This window comes from Salvelinus fontinalis, chromosome 3, assembly GCF_029448725.1.
Source record: "Salvelinus fontinalis isolate EN_2023a chromosome 3, ASM2944872v1, whole genome shotgun sequence".
Classification (NCBI taxonomy): domain Eukaryota; kingdom Metazoa; phylum Chordata; class Actinopteri; order Salmoniformes; family Salmonidae; genus Salvelinus; species Salvelinus fontinalis.
In genome coordinates this window covers 58,766,737-58,782,855 of record NC_074667.1, presented here as the reverse complement: position 1 = coordinate 58,782,855, position 16,119 = coordinate 58,766,737, and the positions used below count along the sequence as shown (strand labels likewise).

The following is a 16,119-nucleotide window of genomic DNA, read 5'->3' as shown; positions in this document are numbered from 1 at the left end:
CACTCTGTAAAGCTATTTTAAAAATAGATTTTTATATACATGAGAATAATATTAAATTGTCTTTATATTTAAATTGTCTTTATATTTCACTACATTTGAGGTACCATAGGCTGTCCCAACACAATTATATAAAAGTAAATTCTAACAGTGTAAAAGGCCCTTAGTTTACACTAAAATGTTGTATTCTAGACCCATTTGAAGAGAAACAAGTTATACATGTGTTTGATAAGATTACAGATTCTCTCAGGGGAACCCACATTGATCCCTGACCTGAAGTTTGCGAACCACTGTACTACTAACATCCCTCTGCTTACTTCCTCTCTGCGTCTCCTTTGCCTCCTGCATTGCAACCTGCCTCACCACTGTCTGTCTCAGTACTCTGTAAAGCAAATTTATTTTGTTATGAGAACTTATAGTAGCCTATCTTTTGTTAAGATTATAGCTAGCTTAATTTCAGTAAACTGCACCTGCTGAGGTCAGGCGTTATTTAACGTTAATTTCTAACTTCTAGCCACTTAGCTCGCTATATGTAGCGAGAGCCCTTGGCTTGAACTAACGAGTTAGCTGGCCACCTGACTGAACTATCAGCGACTATTTTTACCAACAGGACTCGAGGGACGTTTAAAAAATGTATTTATGTCAAGCATCTCACAAACCCACTGTTTGCGGCATCTGTACTTGCCACTTTGTACTTGCCAGCGTTGATGTGGACTGAGGTAGAATGTTTCACGTCTCAGCCTGTGCCGTGGGCGAAGTTTGCCATTGGACAGAGTAGTGAATGCTCTGCTAACAAGGCAAATCCGGGGAGAGCAGGCAAACATAAGGAGCATACCTGAATCATGATTCTACTCGTTCAGATCGGCAGGCGCGATTAGAACTCAGATCAAGAATATTAGCGTTCTGAGGTTTAATCAACATTGGGAACACAATAATAACTGAGTAAACGATAACTAACTAAATAAAAAGGTGAGTAAACGCTATTTCACAAATAGAAAGTTGCGTAAATGGCGTTTATGTGTGTTTACCCTCCACTACAGCCCTGATTGAGATACGATCGCATGTCTCTATTTTTATTTGTGGGAATACTTGGGAACAGATTTCCTAAATTCAAATAATTTTAAGCTTAATTCATAGTGATTTTACAGTCTGTTTTGCAAAAATCTTTGGAGGGGGGCCCAAAAGAATCAATCGCAGCCCGGTTTTGGCACGCGGGCCACCTGTTACCGACCCCTGGTCTAGTCAGTAGAAAAGCAGGCTTTTGCTCAGCCGTGTTCTAATAAAGCACTTTCTTAAGTTGCTTGTTTATCTCAAATGGCTTAGGCGTCTTCCATTTAGAGAGAGTTATTCCTTCGGGTCCCATGGTTCAGAGCTTTAGACCCAGGTTAACATTTACCTAATGCCCATTAAATCTCTAGCCTCTTCCCAGATGTTTTGTGCTTTTGCCTATTCCATTGTCATTGTCAAGCCATGACAATTCCATAAGGAGTTGGCAAGAGAACAGAAACAGACTGGCACCCAGGCTATTAAATATCTGCAGCGTGTTCCAATACATTGTTTACTGCTAACAATAGGTCACAAACACAGGAGATGTCCTCACATTTCTGATTTGAACCGTAATCAATAGACTCCTCTGCCTGTCTTTTGTCAGTTTAGACATTTACCTGCTTCCCAGCCGTGCGTGAAGGTTCACACTGAGCACAGTAGATGCCTCATACATCATGAATGATCGGTCTGAGTGTTGTCAGAAGAAAATGACTGTACTGTCGTGTTTACCCAATGAGATTTTTTATCAATTCAATTGCTCACCTAGATTTTTGCATTTCGGTTGCTTCCTATACAATGGCTACATATTGTGGGGCTTTTTGGATGATAAATGTTGAAATTGCTGAAATAACGGACTGTTTTTATTGCATACACTGTACTTGTACCCAGTGGTGGAAAAAGTACTCAATTGTCATACTTGAGTAAAAGTAAAGATGCCTTAATAGGAAATGACTCAAGTAAAAGTGAAAGTCACTCAGTAAAATACTACTTGAGTAAAAGTCTAAAAGTATTTGGGTTTTAAATATACTTAAGAATCAAAAGTAAATGGAATTGCTAAAAATGTACTTAAGTATCAAAAGTAAAAAATATATTATATTAAGCAAACCAAACGGTTTGGGGCACACTGCAACACCCAGACATCATTTACAAACAAAGCATTTGTGTTTAGTGAGTCCTTCAGATCAGAGGCAGTAGGGATGACCAGGGATGTTCTCTCGATAAGTGTGTGAATTGGACCATTTTCCTGTCAAAATGTACTTTTGAGTGTCAGGGAAAATGTATGGAGTAAAAAGTATATTATTTTCTTTAGGAATGTAGTGAAGTAAAAGTTGGCAAATATATAAATTGTTAGGTACAGATACCCCCAAAAACTACTTAAGTAGTACTTTAAAGTATTTTTACTTCAGTACTTTACACCACTGCTTGTACCTAACAATTTTTTTGCTCCTAATACAACAACAAGATTAGAACTGATTGAAATCATGTGCCTTTACAGTAGCTATTACTGCAGCTTTGGTATAATGGCTCATTTACAAAGGCCAAATGCCTTTCCTGTTTATCATTCATTTTCCCATTGTTTCCTCATGTATTCGTGATCCTTCCATTAGGACGTGTTATTTTCCTCTACCATGGAGTGAAACTCACATTGATATTCCACCAGAGATGAGCCATAATTGTTCTTCTCTTAATAGGGACATGACTGATGACACTCCACTGAGATGGCACCTCAGTCAAATGCACTCTCCTCCTCATCCTCCCACTTTATTTCACTCTGCTTTCTACTGCCAAATCAACAGTGTTGTTCAGCAACCAGACACCCATCCAGAGAGGATCATATTTATGTATTCAGGGAACTGTATGCTCTGTTCAGAAAGAACTAAATCTGTTGCTGCTGCTGGTGGTATGAATTGTCCAAAGCTGAATAGTGTGTACGTGTTGGACCAGGGACATTTATGAACACCAATTCAGTTCCAAAAGTAATTTTTAAAAGGTTGTAAATTGCCATTCTGCCTAATAGTTAAATGAGTTACTTAGAACAGAAAACAGGAAGCTATCCTAAATTCATAAAAATCTCTATTACATTGAGACATTTGCCAGCTTGTCTTTTATTCCATGCATCTTTCCCCCGTTGCTTTCCCCACTGCTACATCCTTTTAGAGTAGTCTCTCTGAGATACAGAGAGCAGACCAAGGTGGTAAAGGGCTGTCTGACGCACTATTGAGTGAAAAGAAAGCAGCCTTCCAGATTACTGGAGAGTTCAATCTTTTTGCAGAGAGTTATCGTGAATAATGTTGAGTCCAAAGTGACGGGCATATATGACGGGCATATTCGATAAACACATTTAGAAAACGATAAGTGCATGATGTTCCTCAGCCTATTTTGTGCATGGATTGAAAGCATTGATTTAAAAACAACAAAAATCTGCAGTTGTTAGTAACGATATGCTACATTCTTTGTCATAGCATTGCATATGCTGTATACAAGCTGTATACTGTATAAGAACAGCAAGGTAATATACAATAGGCTTAGGTCATGGTGCTCTTAAGTTGTTTAGTAGTGAGTTGGAACTTGGAATCTACTGTTGTACAATGTGTACTATTGTAGCAACAATATGCTATGTCTTGGTAACAGGTGGTGTTGGTGTGATCTCCCTGTGTAGCTGAGGAGCTGCCATGCCATTTGGCTGTTTGACACTCGGGGAGAAGAAGGATTACAACAATCCCTCAGAGGTGACTGATAAATATGACCTGGGACAAATTGTCAAATCGTGAGTATTCCTTCACAATGACTCTTACATTCTGTAGTCTGGGACTTTAACTAAATAGTAAAAGGATGCTTCTGCCATTCAGTATAGCTTTTAGTGAAATGTTTATTTTGTTTGCTCTTGTGTGTGGTCCTTGTTTAGGGAGGAGTTCTGTGAGATCTTCAGAGCAAAGGACAAGAACACACTCAAAATGTTCACCTGTAAAAAGTTTCTGAAAAAGGATGGGAGGAAAGTGAGAAAAGCTGCCAAGAATGAGATCCTGATCTTGAAGATGTAAGTTACATTCAGTTTGGCTTATGTATTATTTCAGAGCTTTACCCTTGGCATCTGAAATGCAACAGGAATCAAATCAAATTGTATTAGTCACATGCGCCGAATACAACATGTGTAGACCGTACAGTGAAGTGCTTACTTACGAGCCCCTAAGCAACAAAGCAGTAAAAAAAAAAAAATGAGTAAGAATAAGAAATAAAAGTAACAAGTAATTAAAGAGCAGCAGTAAAATAACAATAATAACAATAGACGACACAACAGTGGTAGGCCTGATCATCGACAATGACGAGACAGCCTATAGGGAAGAGGTCAGAGACCTGGCCGGGTGGTGCCAGAATAGCAACCTATCCCTCAACGTAAACAAGACGAAGGAGATGATTGTGGACTACAGGAAAAGGAGGACCGAGCACGCCCCCATTCTCAACGACGGGGCTGTAGTGGAGCAGGTTCAGAGCTTCAAGTTCCTTGGTGTCCACATCAACAACAAACTAGAATGGTCCAAACACACCAAGACAGTTGTGAAGAGGGCATGACAAAGCCTATTCCCCCTCAGGAAACTAAATAGATTTGGCATGGGTCCTGAGATCCTCAAAAGGTTCTACAGCTGCAACATCGAGAGCAAGCTGACCGGTTGCATCACTGCCTGGTACGGCAATTGCTTGGTCTCCGACCGCAAGGCACTACAGAGGATAGTTAATACGGCCCAGTACATCACTGGGGCTAAGCTGCCTTCCAGAGAGAGAGAACAGAGAGAACAGTCTATGACTAGGGTGGCTGGAGTCTTCGACAATTTTTAGGGCCTTCCTCTGACACCGCCTGGTGTAGAGGTCCTGGATGGAAGGAAGCTTGGTCCCAGTGATGTAGTGGGCCGTACGCACTACCCTCTGTAGTGCCTTGCGGTTGGGGGCCGAGCAGTTGCCATACCAAGCAATGATGCAATCAGTCAGGATGCTCTCGACGGTGCAGCTGTAGAACCTTTTGAGGACCTGAGGACCCATGCCAAATCTTTTCAGTCTCTTGAGGGGGAATAGGTTTTGTTGTGCCCTCTTCACAACTGTCTTGGTGTGCTTGGACCATGTTAGTTTGTTGGTGATGTGGACACCAAGGAACTTGAAGCTCTCAACCTGCTCCACTACAACCCCGTCGATGAGAATGGGGGCGTGCTCGGTCCTCTTTTTCCTGTAGTCCACAATCATCTCCTTAGTCTTGTTCACGTTGAGGGAGAGGTTGTTGACCTGGCACCAGGTCTCTGACCTCCCTATAGTCTGTCTCGTTGTTGTCGGTGATCAGGCCTACCACTGTTATGTCATTGGCAGACTTAATGATGGTGTTGGAGTCGTGCCTGGCCGTGCAGTCATGAGTGAACAGGGAGTAGAGGAGGGGACTGAGCACGCACCCCTGAGATGCCCCTCCATTGAGGATCAGCGTGGCGGATGTGTTGTTACCTACCCTTACCACCTGGGGGTGGCCCGTCAGGAAGTCCAGGATCCAGTTACAGAGGGAGGTGTTTAGTTCCAGGCTCCTTAGCTTATTGATGAGCTTTGAGGGCACTATGCTGTTGAACGCTGAGCTTTAGTCAATGAATAGCATTCTCATATACAGTGGGGAGAACAAGTATTTGATACACTGCCGATTTTGCAGGTTTTCCTACTTACAAAGAATATAGAGGTCTGTAATTTTTATCATAGGTACACTTCAACTATGAGAGACGGAATCTAAAACAAAAATCCAGAAAATCACATTGTATGATTTTTAAGTAATTAATTTGCATTTTATTGCATGACATAAGTATTTGATACATCAGAAAAGCAGAACTTAATATTTGGTACAGAAACCTTTGTTTGCAATTACAGAGATCATACGTTTCCTGTAGTTCTTGACCAGATTTGCACACACTGCAGCAGGGATTTTGGCCCACTCCTCCATACAGATCTTTTCCAGATCCTTCAGGTTTCGGGGCTGTCGCTGGGCAATACGGACTTTCAGCTCCCTCCAAAGATTTTCTATTGGGTTCAGGTCTGGAGACTGGCTAGGCCACTCCAGGACCTTGAGATGCTTCTTACGGAGCCATTCCCTAGTTGCCCTGGCTGTGTGTTTCGGGTCGTTGTCATGCTGGGAGACCCAGCCACGACCCGTCTTCAATGCTCTTACTGAGGGAAGGAGGTTGTTGGCCAAGATCTCGCGATACATGGCCCCATCCATCCTCCCCTCAATACGGTGCAGTTGTCCTGTCGCCTTTGCAGAAAAGCATCCCTAAAGAATGATGTTTCCACCTCCATGCTTCACGGTTGGGATGGTGTTTTTGGGGTTGTACTCATCCTTCTTCTTCCTCCAAACACGGCGAGTGGAGTTTAGACCAAAAAGCTCTGTTTTTTTCTCATCAGACCACATGATCTTCTCCCATTCCTCCTCTGGATCATCCAGATGGTCATTGGCAAACTTCAGACGGGCCTGGACATGCGCTGGCTTGAGCGGGGGGACCTTGCGTGCGCTGCACGATTTTAATCCATGACGGCGTAGTGTGTTACTAATGGTTTTCTTTGAGACTGTGGTCCCAGCTCTCTTCAGGTCATTGACCAGGTCCTGACGTATAGTTCTGGGCTGATCCCTCACCTTCCTCATGATCATTGATGCCCCACGAGGTGAGATCTAGCATGGAGCCCCAGACCGAGGGTGATTGACCGTCATCTTGAACTTCTTCCATTTTCTAATAATTGCGCCAACAGTTGTTGCCTTCTCACCAAGCTGCTTGCCTATTGTCCTGTAGCCCATCCCAGCCTTGTGCAGGTCTACAATTTTATCCCTGATGTCCTTACACAGCTCTCTGGTCTTGGCCATTGTGGAGAGGTTGGAGTCTGTTTGATTGAGTGTGTGGACAGGTGTCTTTTATACAGGTAACGAGTTCAAACAGGTGCAGTTAATACAGGTAATGAGTGGAGAACAGGAGGGCTTCTTAAAGAAAAACTAACAGGTCTGTGAGAGCCGGAATTCTTACTGGTTGATAGGTGATCAAATACTTATGTCAGGGGTGTCAAACTCATTCCACGGAGGGCCTAGTGTCTGCAGGTTTTTGGTTTTTCCTTTCAATAAAGCCCTAGACAACCAGGTGTGGGGAGTTCCTAACTAATTAGTGATGTTAATTCATCAATCAAGTACAAGGGAGGAGCGAAAACCCGCAGACACTCGGCCCCCCGTGGAATGAGTTTGACACCTGTGACTTATGTCATGCAATAAAATGCTAATTAATTACTTAAAAATCATACAATGAGATTTTCTGGATTTTTGTTTTAGATTCCGTCTCTCACAGTTGAAGTGTACCTATGATAAAAATTACACACCTCTACATGCTTTGTAAGTAGGAAAACCTGCAATATCGGCAGTGTATCAAATACTTGTTCTCCCCACTGTAGTTGTTCCTTTTGTCCAGGTGGGAAAGGGCAGTGTGGAGTGCAATAGAGATTGCAGCATCTGTGGATCTGTTAGGGCGGTATGCAAATTGGAGTGGGTCTAGGGTTTCTGGGATAATGATGTTGATGTGAGCCATGACCAGCCTTTCAAAGCACTTCATTGCTATACACGTGAGTGCTACGGGTCGGTAGTCATTTAGGCAGGTTACCTTAGTGTTCTTGGGCACAGGGACTATTGTGGTCTGCTTAAAACATGTTGGTATTACAGACTCGGACAGGGAGAGGTTGAAAATGTCAGTGAAGACACTTGCCAGTTGGTCAGTCAATGCTCGCAGTACACGTCCTGGTAATCCATCTGGCCCTGCGGCCTTGTGAATGTTGACCTGTTTAAAGGTCTTAATCACATTGACTGCGTAGAGCGTGATCACACAGTCATCCGGAACAGCTGGTGCTCTCATGCGTGTTTCAGTGTTATTTGCCTCGAAGCGAGCATAGAAGTAGTTTAGCTCGTCTAGTAGGCTCGTGTCACTGGGCAGCTCTCGGCTGTGCTTCCCTTTGTAGTCTGTAATGGTTTGCAAGCCCTGCCACATCCAACGAGCATCAGAGCCGGTGTAGTACGATTTGATCTCAGTCCTGTATTGACGCTTTGCCTGTTTGATGGTTCGTCGAAGGGCATAGCGGGTATGCGGGACCAAAGATTGCCCGTTCGCTAGCAGAATGGAAGGAATACAAAATGCATTAATCATTTTGTGTTAAAATTTCACATTTATGCAATTGAAATGGAAAAAACACCATAGAGGTAGTTAACAGAAATTACTTAATAACTGTTACTAATTACTGAAGTTACACATACTGTTCCCATAACATCCCCATTACGTTCCCATAACACCGCTCCTGTTCAGATTGAATTCTCCATTAGCCTTTAACAATGGAAAGTTCTTCGACTACCATAAACTCTGAAGCAAGTAAAGGAAATGTACCTTTTCTAGTTACAGTAACGCAATATCTCTTTAGCAGTCTAGTCTGAAATAAGCATGGAGTAGGATCTGTAATGAGAGCCACAGACCCCAATCTGTAATTGAAAAAAATCTCTAGATCTCTAGATTTAATTAATTCATCCAAATTTCACAGGAATTGAAAATGGCCCACTTTCCATACAGATCACAATATCATCAAGTCACTCATACAATATCACAAGTAATGTCCATTTTTGTCTATACTGATTTTATTCAATGCATGAGTAGGCATTTCATAATCTGAATTTAACTTGAATGGGAAAAGGTCCAATTCTCTAATGGTTATTAAATCATTAAACTACTTATACATTTGATCAAATGTTATGTCTTAATGATACCTAGTTAATCTTGGTTTAAAATTGCTCATTATATGACTTTGTTTTTCTCTGTTTACACCTGTGTCTCCCTCCCTCTTTCACAGGGTTAAACATCATAACATCCTCCAGCTGGTTGATGTCTTTGAAACTAGGAAGGAGTACTTCCTCTTCCTGGAGCTGTGAGTGTTATTGGAGGTTATTGAGTGACATTGGTTAGGGCTTTTTATTTGTTCTCTTGAAGTCATCATGGTTCCGTTCCAATGATTACACCATTAGGGAATGTACCTATGTCCTGCAGACTTGCCAATGCATACTTCCCTTTCTCAACCCCTGTGTGAAATGTCTATTTTCCATATTCTCCTGGAGAATCTAATTTTAGTAAACTCATCTGAGAGTTGATTTTTATTTCTTGAATTTTGCAAGAGGCCAATTTAGAAATATGACACATGACAGTGGTTTTCTCTGGATGTTGTTATCTGCAGAGCTACAGGCAGAGAGGTCTTTGACTGGATCTTAGACCAAGGCTACTACTCAGAGAGGGACACCAGCAACGTTGTCAGACAGGTGTTGGAAGCTGTGGCCTATCTGCACTCCCAGAGAATCGTCCACAGGAACCTCAAGGTATACTGCACACTCAGCACACTGCCCCCATCTGGTGTTTCATAGAGGTTATTACACCATAGGCCACTCACTCGGGTGACAGCATTAGAAATAAGAAATGTAGCTACTTTGCCCTCTGCATTAAAAGAACATGAATTATATGGGACCCTGAGTAATTGTCCAACCTGCCAATTATGTATATTTTTGTCGTTCTTTCTGCATACCAAAAAGATCTATTCAGAAGTACACTTTGTTTTGTCTCACACAGCTGGAGAACTTGGTGTACTTCAATCGCCTGAAGCACTCCAAAATAGTGATCAGTGACTTCCATCTGGCCAAGCTGGAGAACGGACTCATCAAGGACCCCTGTGGAACGCCAGAGTACCTTGGTGAGTTGTTAGGGAAGGGGGCAGATCATAGACGTATGGGGGCAAATGGGTTTGACATGACAGTAATGGTGTTTGGACAACTTTAGAGCTATATACTATGTTGCTACCTCCTGACCATTCCAATTTTCTATTCATGAATATTGGATTGTGTGTGTCTTACTGCAGCTCCTGAGGTGGTGGGACGTCAGAGGTATGGAAGGCCAGTGGACTGCTGGGCCATCGGGGTCATTGTGTATATTCTGTGAGTGTTCTCTATCACCTCAGTTCACTAGAGTTTACAGTGTCTTGCCCATACAGTACTCATGTTATCGTCCATCTCAGGTGACTATCAACTCTGTCTTGTTTTCTCTTTCTCCAGCCTGTCTGGAAACCCCCCTTTCTATGACGAAATGGAAGATGACGACTATGATAATCACGACAAGACTCTTTTCCGCAAGATTCTGTCAGGAGACTATGAGTTTGACTCACCGTACTGGGATGATATCTCTGACTCAGGTATAAAACACTATAATTCGAGATCAAATCAAAATGCAGTACTACGTAACACATTTAGGAACCAGTAGATGGGAAAAGGAAGGTTTTTAGGCGTGTCTACTTCGGTTGCTGTAACGGTCGTCCTCCTCCTCTTCGTCCGAAGAGGAGGAGTAGGGATTGGACCAAAGCGCAGCATGAAAGTTTGACATAACGAATTTATTAAAGAAAAGACTAAACACGATAAACACTTGAAAGGATTATCAAAATAACAAAACGACGTAGACAGACCTGAACATGGAACTTACATAAATACACGAAGAACTCACGAACAGGAACAGACTACAAACACGAACGACAAAACGAAACAGTCCCGTGTGGTGCAACATACACAGACACAGGAGACAACCACCCACAAACAAACAGTGTGAACAGCCTACCTTTATATGGTTCTCAATCAGAGGAAAAGTCAAACACCTGTCTCTGATTGAGAACCATATAAGGCTAATTACAAATGACCTACACATAGAAACACAAAACATAGAATGCCCACCCCAACTCACGCCCTGACCAACTAAACACATACAAAATAACAGAAAACAGGTCAGGAACGTGACAGTTGCACCAGAAGAAAGAGAAGATGTATACAAATACCTCCACTAACCTGTACCCCCGCACAGTGACTCGATACCGGTACCCTCTGTATATAGCCTCGTTATTGTTACTCTTTTATTTTTTTACTTTAGTTTATTTAGTAAATCTTTTTCTTAACTCCATTGTTAGTTAAGGTCTTGTAAGTAAGCATATCACAGTAAGTTCTACACTTGTTGTATTCAGCGCATGTGACAAATAACATTTTATTCCATTTTTTTATTTGTTGTACAGCAAAAAGCCTGGTGGCAAGTCTGATGGAAGTGGAGCAGGATCAAAGACTGACTGCACAGGAGGCCATCAACCATGAATGGTATGGATCGATCCAAGATTAAAATACAGAACAATTTTTGTCTTAAGTGTACAGTGTGTGTATGTGTTTTGATTGGTTTTCTGTTTACCTGTCCCTTGTTTCAGGATTTCTGGGAATGCAGCGTCCGATAAGAACATCAGGGATGGAGTGTGTGGGCAAATTGAAAAGAACTTTGCCAAAGCCAAGTGGAAGGTATTCTTCCTTTCTGTCAAACAAACATTTTTTTGGTAGATTTTACAATCATTGTTTAACTTGGCTGCCCTGCATAATGTATGAATGTTGTACATATGAAGTTCTATTCACACTGCACAGATTCTTCACTTAGATGATAGCGTTCTAAAAATATCTTTCTATGGTCTTGTTCTTCCACAGAAAGCTGTACGGGTCACAACAATGATGAAGATGCTTCGAGCTCCAGAACAGAGGGACTCAGGGGCCTCCAGCCCGGTTCCAGGGGGCTCTACATGCCCTGTCACCTCCAGCAACACTCCAGTACACTCAGCTGATGCTCCTGAGGGCACCCCTGTCAGCACAGAGGCCACGGTCACCCTCCAGGTCCCTGACTCACAGAATTCACACGCCATCATCACTCCTGATGAGCCAGAGGCAGATCCCCTGCAACGGTGTAACGGGGACGCCGCAGTGCCCCTCCAAACACCCCCACAAACACAGGACGATCAGAATGGCTAGACAGAGCAGCACCAGTACAACCCCACCACACAAACCCTGTGAATAACACTCTGCCCCACACTCCCCCTTGCAGCATTAGTGCAGCAACATCTCACTCGGTCTGTTATATCTGTGATTGTTTGAGATGGTCTGTCTATCTTAAGCATTGTTTTCTCTCACTATTTTCCCCTCCAGTTTTAAGGATACTCATCCTTTTGAAAATGGTTCAAAGTGTGTGAGGAATACTAATTGTTTTGAGCAGGTCTAGGAAATGTCTCGGTCTCAAACTTTCTCTTCAATTAATTACTTTTAATTTCATGGAAATCTCAATTCTATAAATGTATCTGTCTGAATCTGAATCACGCCTTTAGTGCAGTTCTTAGACACCTACAGTACATGTTTGTAATGTCCTGCCTCCTTGGTTCCATCTCTTAGAGAGGCCATTTCTAAATCTGTTTGCTACTGTACCCTAGTCGATATGTTAGTGAGAAATGATCCTCAAAGCAACTAATAACTGCATATTTTGTCTTTATACTCCCGTTTATGAAAAGAGGAAAGAAACCTGTGAGAAAGTCTGTCTGGTTGATTCATGGTCCCAATAAAATAATGTACAGGCCTTTATTAACATTTTGCAAATAGTAGCTCATGTTGTATGTAATTAGTTTAAGGTAATGTCAAGCCTGTTACACGGTGTGGTATCTATGTTTTAAGCATCTTTTAGCTGAGCTGAAGGGTTGCCAAAGTATTATGTAAATCTATTAATTGAGAAATATTGGTATTGCCGTATAAAACAGACTTTTTTGAATTACTTTAATTGTGACTGATCAGTATGAGTTTTTCCCCCCATATGCCATGACCAGCTAATTTAACCTTACTGCTTTTCATGATGACTTTCGTCAGTGTTTAAAAAATTGGTTCCTATGGAGGTATGGGACAGTAGAAAATATTTGTAATTTACAGATTATACACTTGACACATTATTGTTTTTTCCTCTTTTCCCATGAATACCTGTAAAGCTGGAAAATATATTCTTAATTCACTTATTCATATCATGGGAGCCACCACACAAGTATGTGACAAAACAAAGCAATGATTTTATCAAGCCTCACACATTTAAAATTATGCTACAAGGTTAATGTATGCTATTATAAGTATGCTATTATTATGTATTTATTTAGCGACTACATTTGCTTGTATTTTCAGTAACGTCCCTCATATTTTGTTTCTGTATTCCTTGACTGAAATCTATAATAAAATGAATGGTGATTCACAAGTTATATTTTTGATGCACAATGTATACCAACGTATCATCCTCATTTCATTCCATCACATCCTGCATCGGGGATGCTGGAATTACACACACAAAAAGTGAATTGTAGCTAGCTAGCAAGCGAGTTATGTGATTGTCTTTACTGGATGCACTGAGAATATACTTAATTTTGAGACTTATAACTAAGTTAATATATAACATAAGTTATATGATATATCAAATTGTATTAGTCACATGCGGCGAATACAACTGGTGTAGACCTTACAGTGAAATGCTTACTTACGAGCCCCTAACCAATTTAAGCCGTTTTCCATGTGTTAATATAATCATATTCATCTGTGGTGTTTTGTTGTTACATTAGCTATCTAGGGTAACAGGTTGAGGTTTGTCACAAAACATGATATGCTAAGGCTGATGGGTTAGCCTGGCTGTAAATTGCCAAGTTGCTGGTAACAACGATGAGTCTGTTTTTTAGTTTCCATTTACTCGTAGAATTAGATATTTTTCTGGCCTCCTGCTCCACTTCATCCAAGTGCCCCATTCTCCACAGGGTAAAATAGTTTTGGTTGGCTAGCTATCTAGATTGTTACAGAAACTTGCGAGCAGGGGTTGAAATTAAGCTAGCCTAAGGTTACTATTCTGACTGGGCTATTAGGAAAAAGTGCAAAACTAGCCTGCCAGGCCAGTGAAATTGTATATTTTCAAACATCCGATGGCACAGATTTTCAACCTGAATGTTACCGGCCTCGTAGAAATTGCTGTCTCCAAAAGCCCACCTGGCAAGTGCGCAAAACCCTTAAATTTCATCCTTGCTTGCAAGCATCCGATTAGTATGAAAGGAACAGCAACTAATGTCAAATGGCGCCAAATAACATTACCTACGCTGCTCTCGCTCGAGAGCTTGCGTCGTTCGAACACCTTTGCCGAGCGAGTTTATCAAAGAAAAGTTAACATTTCTTGAGTTTATCTAGCGCATCGTTTTTTGAGTAAAGTTGATTTAAGCCGTTTTCCAGCACACTGATATATTTATCAATTCTAGCATTTATGTTTATGGTTTTGACCAATAATTTATATATACACTAGATGACTGATGGGAGCGCAGTTTTGAAGCCACTCATAGAGATAGATGGAGGACGTATCTCTATCTGTGCCATTATAGCGTCTGTAACAGCCTCAATGGCGCTGTCCAAGCTATCTCCATTTTGAATGAATACATGTTCTTCTTCATGATTAGCTGATCCCCCCCTGAGGCCCCGGTTGGACAGCAGGGTCACCAGGAGGGTTCAGCCAATGAAGTAGTCCCACCCAGTTGAGTACATTAAAATGGTGGAAACCATCAATGTCTCTGTCCATGCTGGAAGAGCCCTTTGGCCACGAGAGGCCTCTATCATTCTCTATTAAGCAACAGCACCCTCATTTTGGTAATCCATTGTAAAAAAAAATATTTTGGAAGCTGTAGAAAATCATTTATTAATGTATACAATTATTTTTTGCCTCATGTATTATATTGCAGACACATTAATACATACTTTTACATTATATTATGTGAAATAAAAATAAAAATTTAAGTATAAAAAATATCTAAAAACATTTTTAGAAAGTTCAAATGTTACTGTCCTACTCCAAATGGAGGACTGCTTCTTGGTTCTGACTAGAGGGAGTACAGCTACAACCAGAACTGACTTTTTCATAGCAGGTTAGGAGAATTTATGCAGCAGGTCAGGTTAATTATTGTGGCAGGTTAGGAGACTTAGGTTAAGGGTAGGAAAAGGATCAGGAATGTTGTTATATAAATTCAACAAAAGACAATAATAAGTTAATTTGACAAAGGACAAATCAGTTGAAATCGCACTGTGGATGTATTTGACTCTATAACAGCATTGGGGGTATACATATATTTCACTGTACAGCCTTACCTATGGACTGTGGATCAATGAAATGGTATATCAGCCTATTCAGTGACACCCACAGAACACAACTTTGAAGAGTTTACACACATATTAGCATCGTAGCTCTTATTGTAGGACTTTGACTGTGGGAAATCACCTCAATATTCAGCCTATTGACTGGTAAGCTAATGTTGCTCATTTCACAGTAGTGTCATTTCACAGTGGTGTCAAAGTCCTGCAATAACAGTTATGACCTTAATATTTGTGTAAGCTCTTCACAGTTGTATTCTGTGGGTGTCACTGAGTAGGCTGATATCTATGGATCTTGGGTCCATTAAACGGGGTAAGGCATTGCACATTGCAATATGAATGTCTAATACATTCAATAGACTGACTGGTGAGGGGATTTCCCACAGCCAAGGTCCTACAATATGAGTTACTACTGCTTCACAGTCGTGTTCTCTGGTGTCACTGAGTATGCTGATACCCAATTTCATGGACCCAAGATCCATAGGTAAGGCTGTACATTGCAATATGAACGTTCAATACACAGTACGTTGACTGGTGAGCTAATGGGGCTCCTGAGTGGCGCAGCGGTCTAAGGCACTGCATCTCAGTGCTAGAGGTGTCACTACAGACCCTAGTTTGATTCCAGGCTATATCACAACTGGCTGTGATTGGGAGTCACATAGGGCAGTGCACAATTGGCCCAGTGTTGTTAGTGTTTGTTCTTAACTGACTTTCCTAATTAAATAAAGGTTATAAAATGTTACTCATTTCACAGTGGTGTGAAAGTCCTGCGCTATGATGCTAATATTTCTCTAAACTCTTCACAGTTGGATTCTGGATTGATACCCCATTTCATGGACCCAAGATCCATAGGTAAGGCTGCGCATTGCGATATGAATGGTCATTATACACAATAGGCTGAATAATGACTTGATTTCAACACAGTTAAAGTCCTGCAATTAGAGCTACGATGCCAATATTTGTGTGAACATTTCATGGGCCATAGCCAAGGCTGTACAATGCATTCAATACATTCA

At 41.3% G+C, this 16,119-nt stretch overlaps 1 protein-coding gene across 3 annotated transcripts in view; it reads left to right on the top strand.

The window, feature by feature from the left end:
• LOC129851206 (caM kinase-like vesicle-associated protein) overlaps positions 1-13,191 on the top strand; it is a 44,476-nt gene extending 31,285 nt beyond the window's left edge. For 2 of the 3 annotated variants that reach the window (XM_055917586.1, XM_055917587.1), the window contains exons 2-11: positions 3,676-3,811; positions 3,950-4,081; positions 8,926-9,000; positions 9,304-9,442; positions 9,690-9,810; positions 9,976-10,051; positions 10,169-10,305; positions 11,167-11,245; positions 11,350-11,437; positions 11,618-13,191. In XM_055917586.1, coding sequence (XP_055773561.1) covers positions 3,717-3,811; positions 3,950-4,081; positions 8,926-9,000; positions 9,304-9,442; positions 9,690-9,810; positions 9,976-10,051; positions 10,169-10,305; positions 11,167-11,245; positions 11,350-11,437; positions 11,618-11,935 — 1,260 coding nt within the window. In that variant the 5' untranslated portion in view covers positions 3,676-3,716 and the 3' untranslated portion in view covers positions 11,936-13,191. The remainder of the gene's footprint in view (positions 1-3,675; positions 3,812-3,949; positions 4,082-8,925; positions 9,001-9,303; positions 9,443-9,689; positions 9,811-9,975; positions 10,052-10,168; positions 10,306-11,166; positions 11,246-11,349; positions 11,438-11,617) is intronic. The other variant, XM_055917588.1, reaches the window with a different exon arrangement.
• Positions 13,192-16,119: the final 2,928 nt, after the last annotated feature.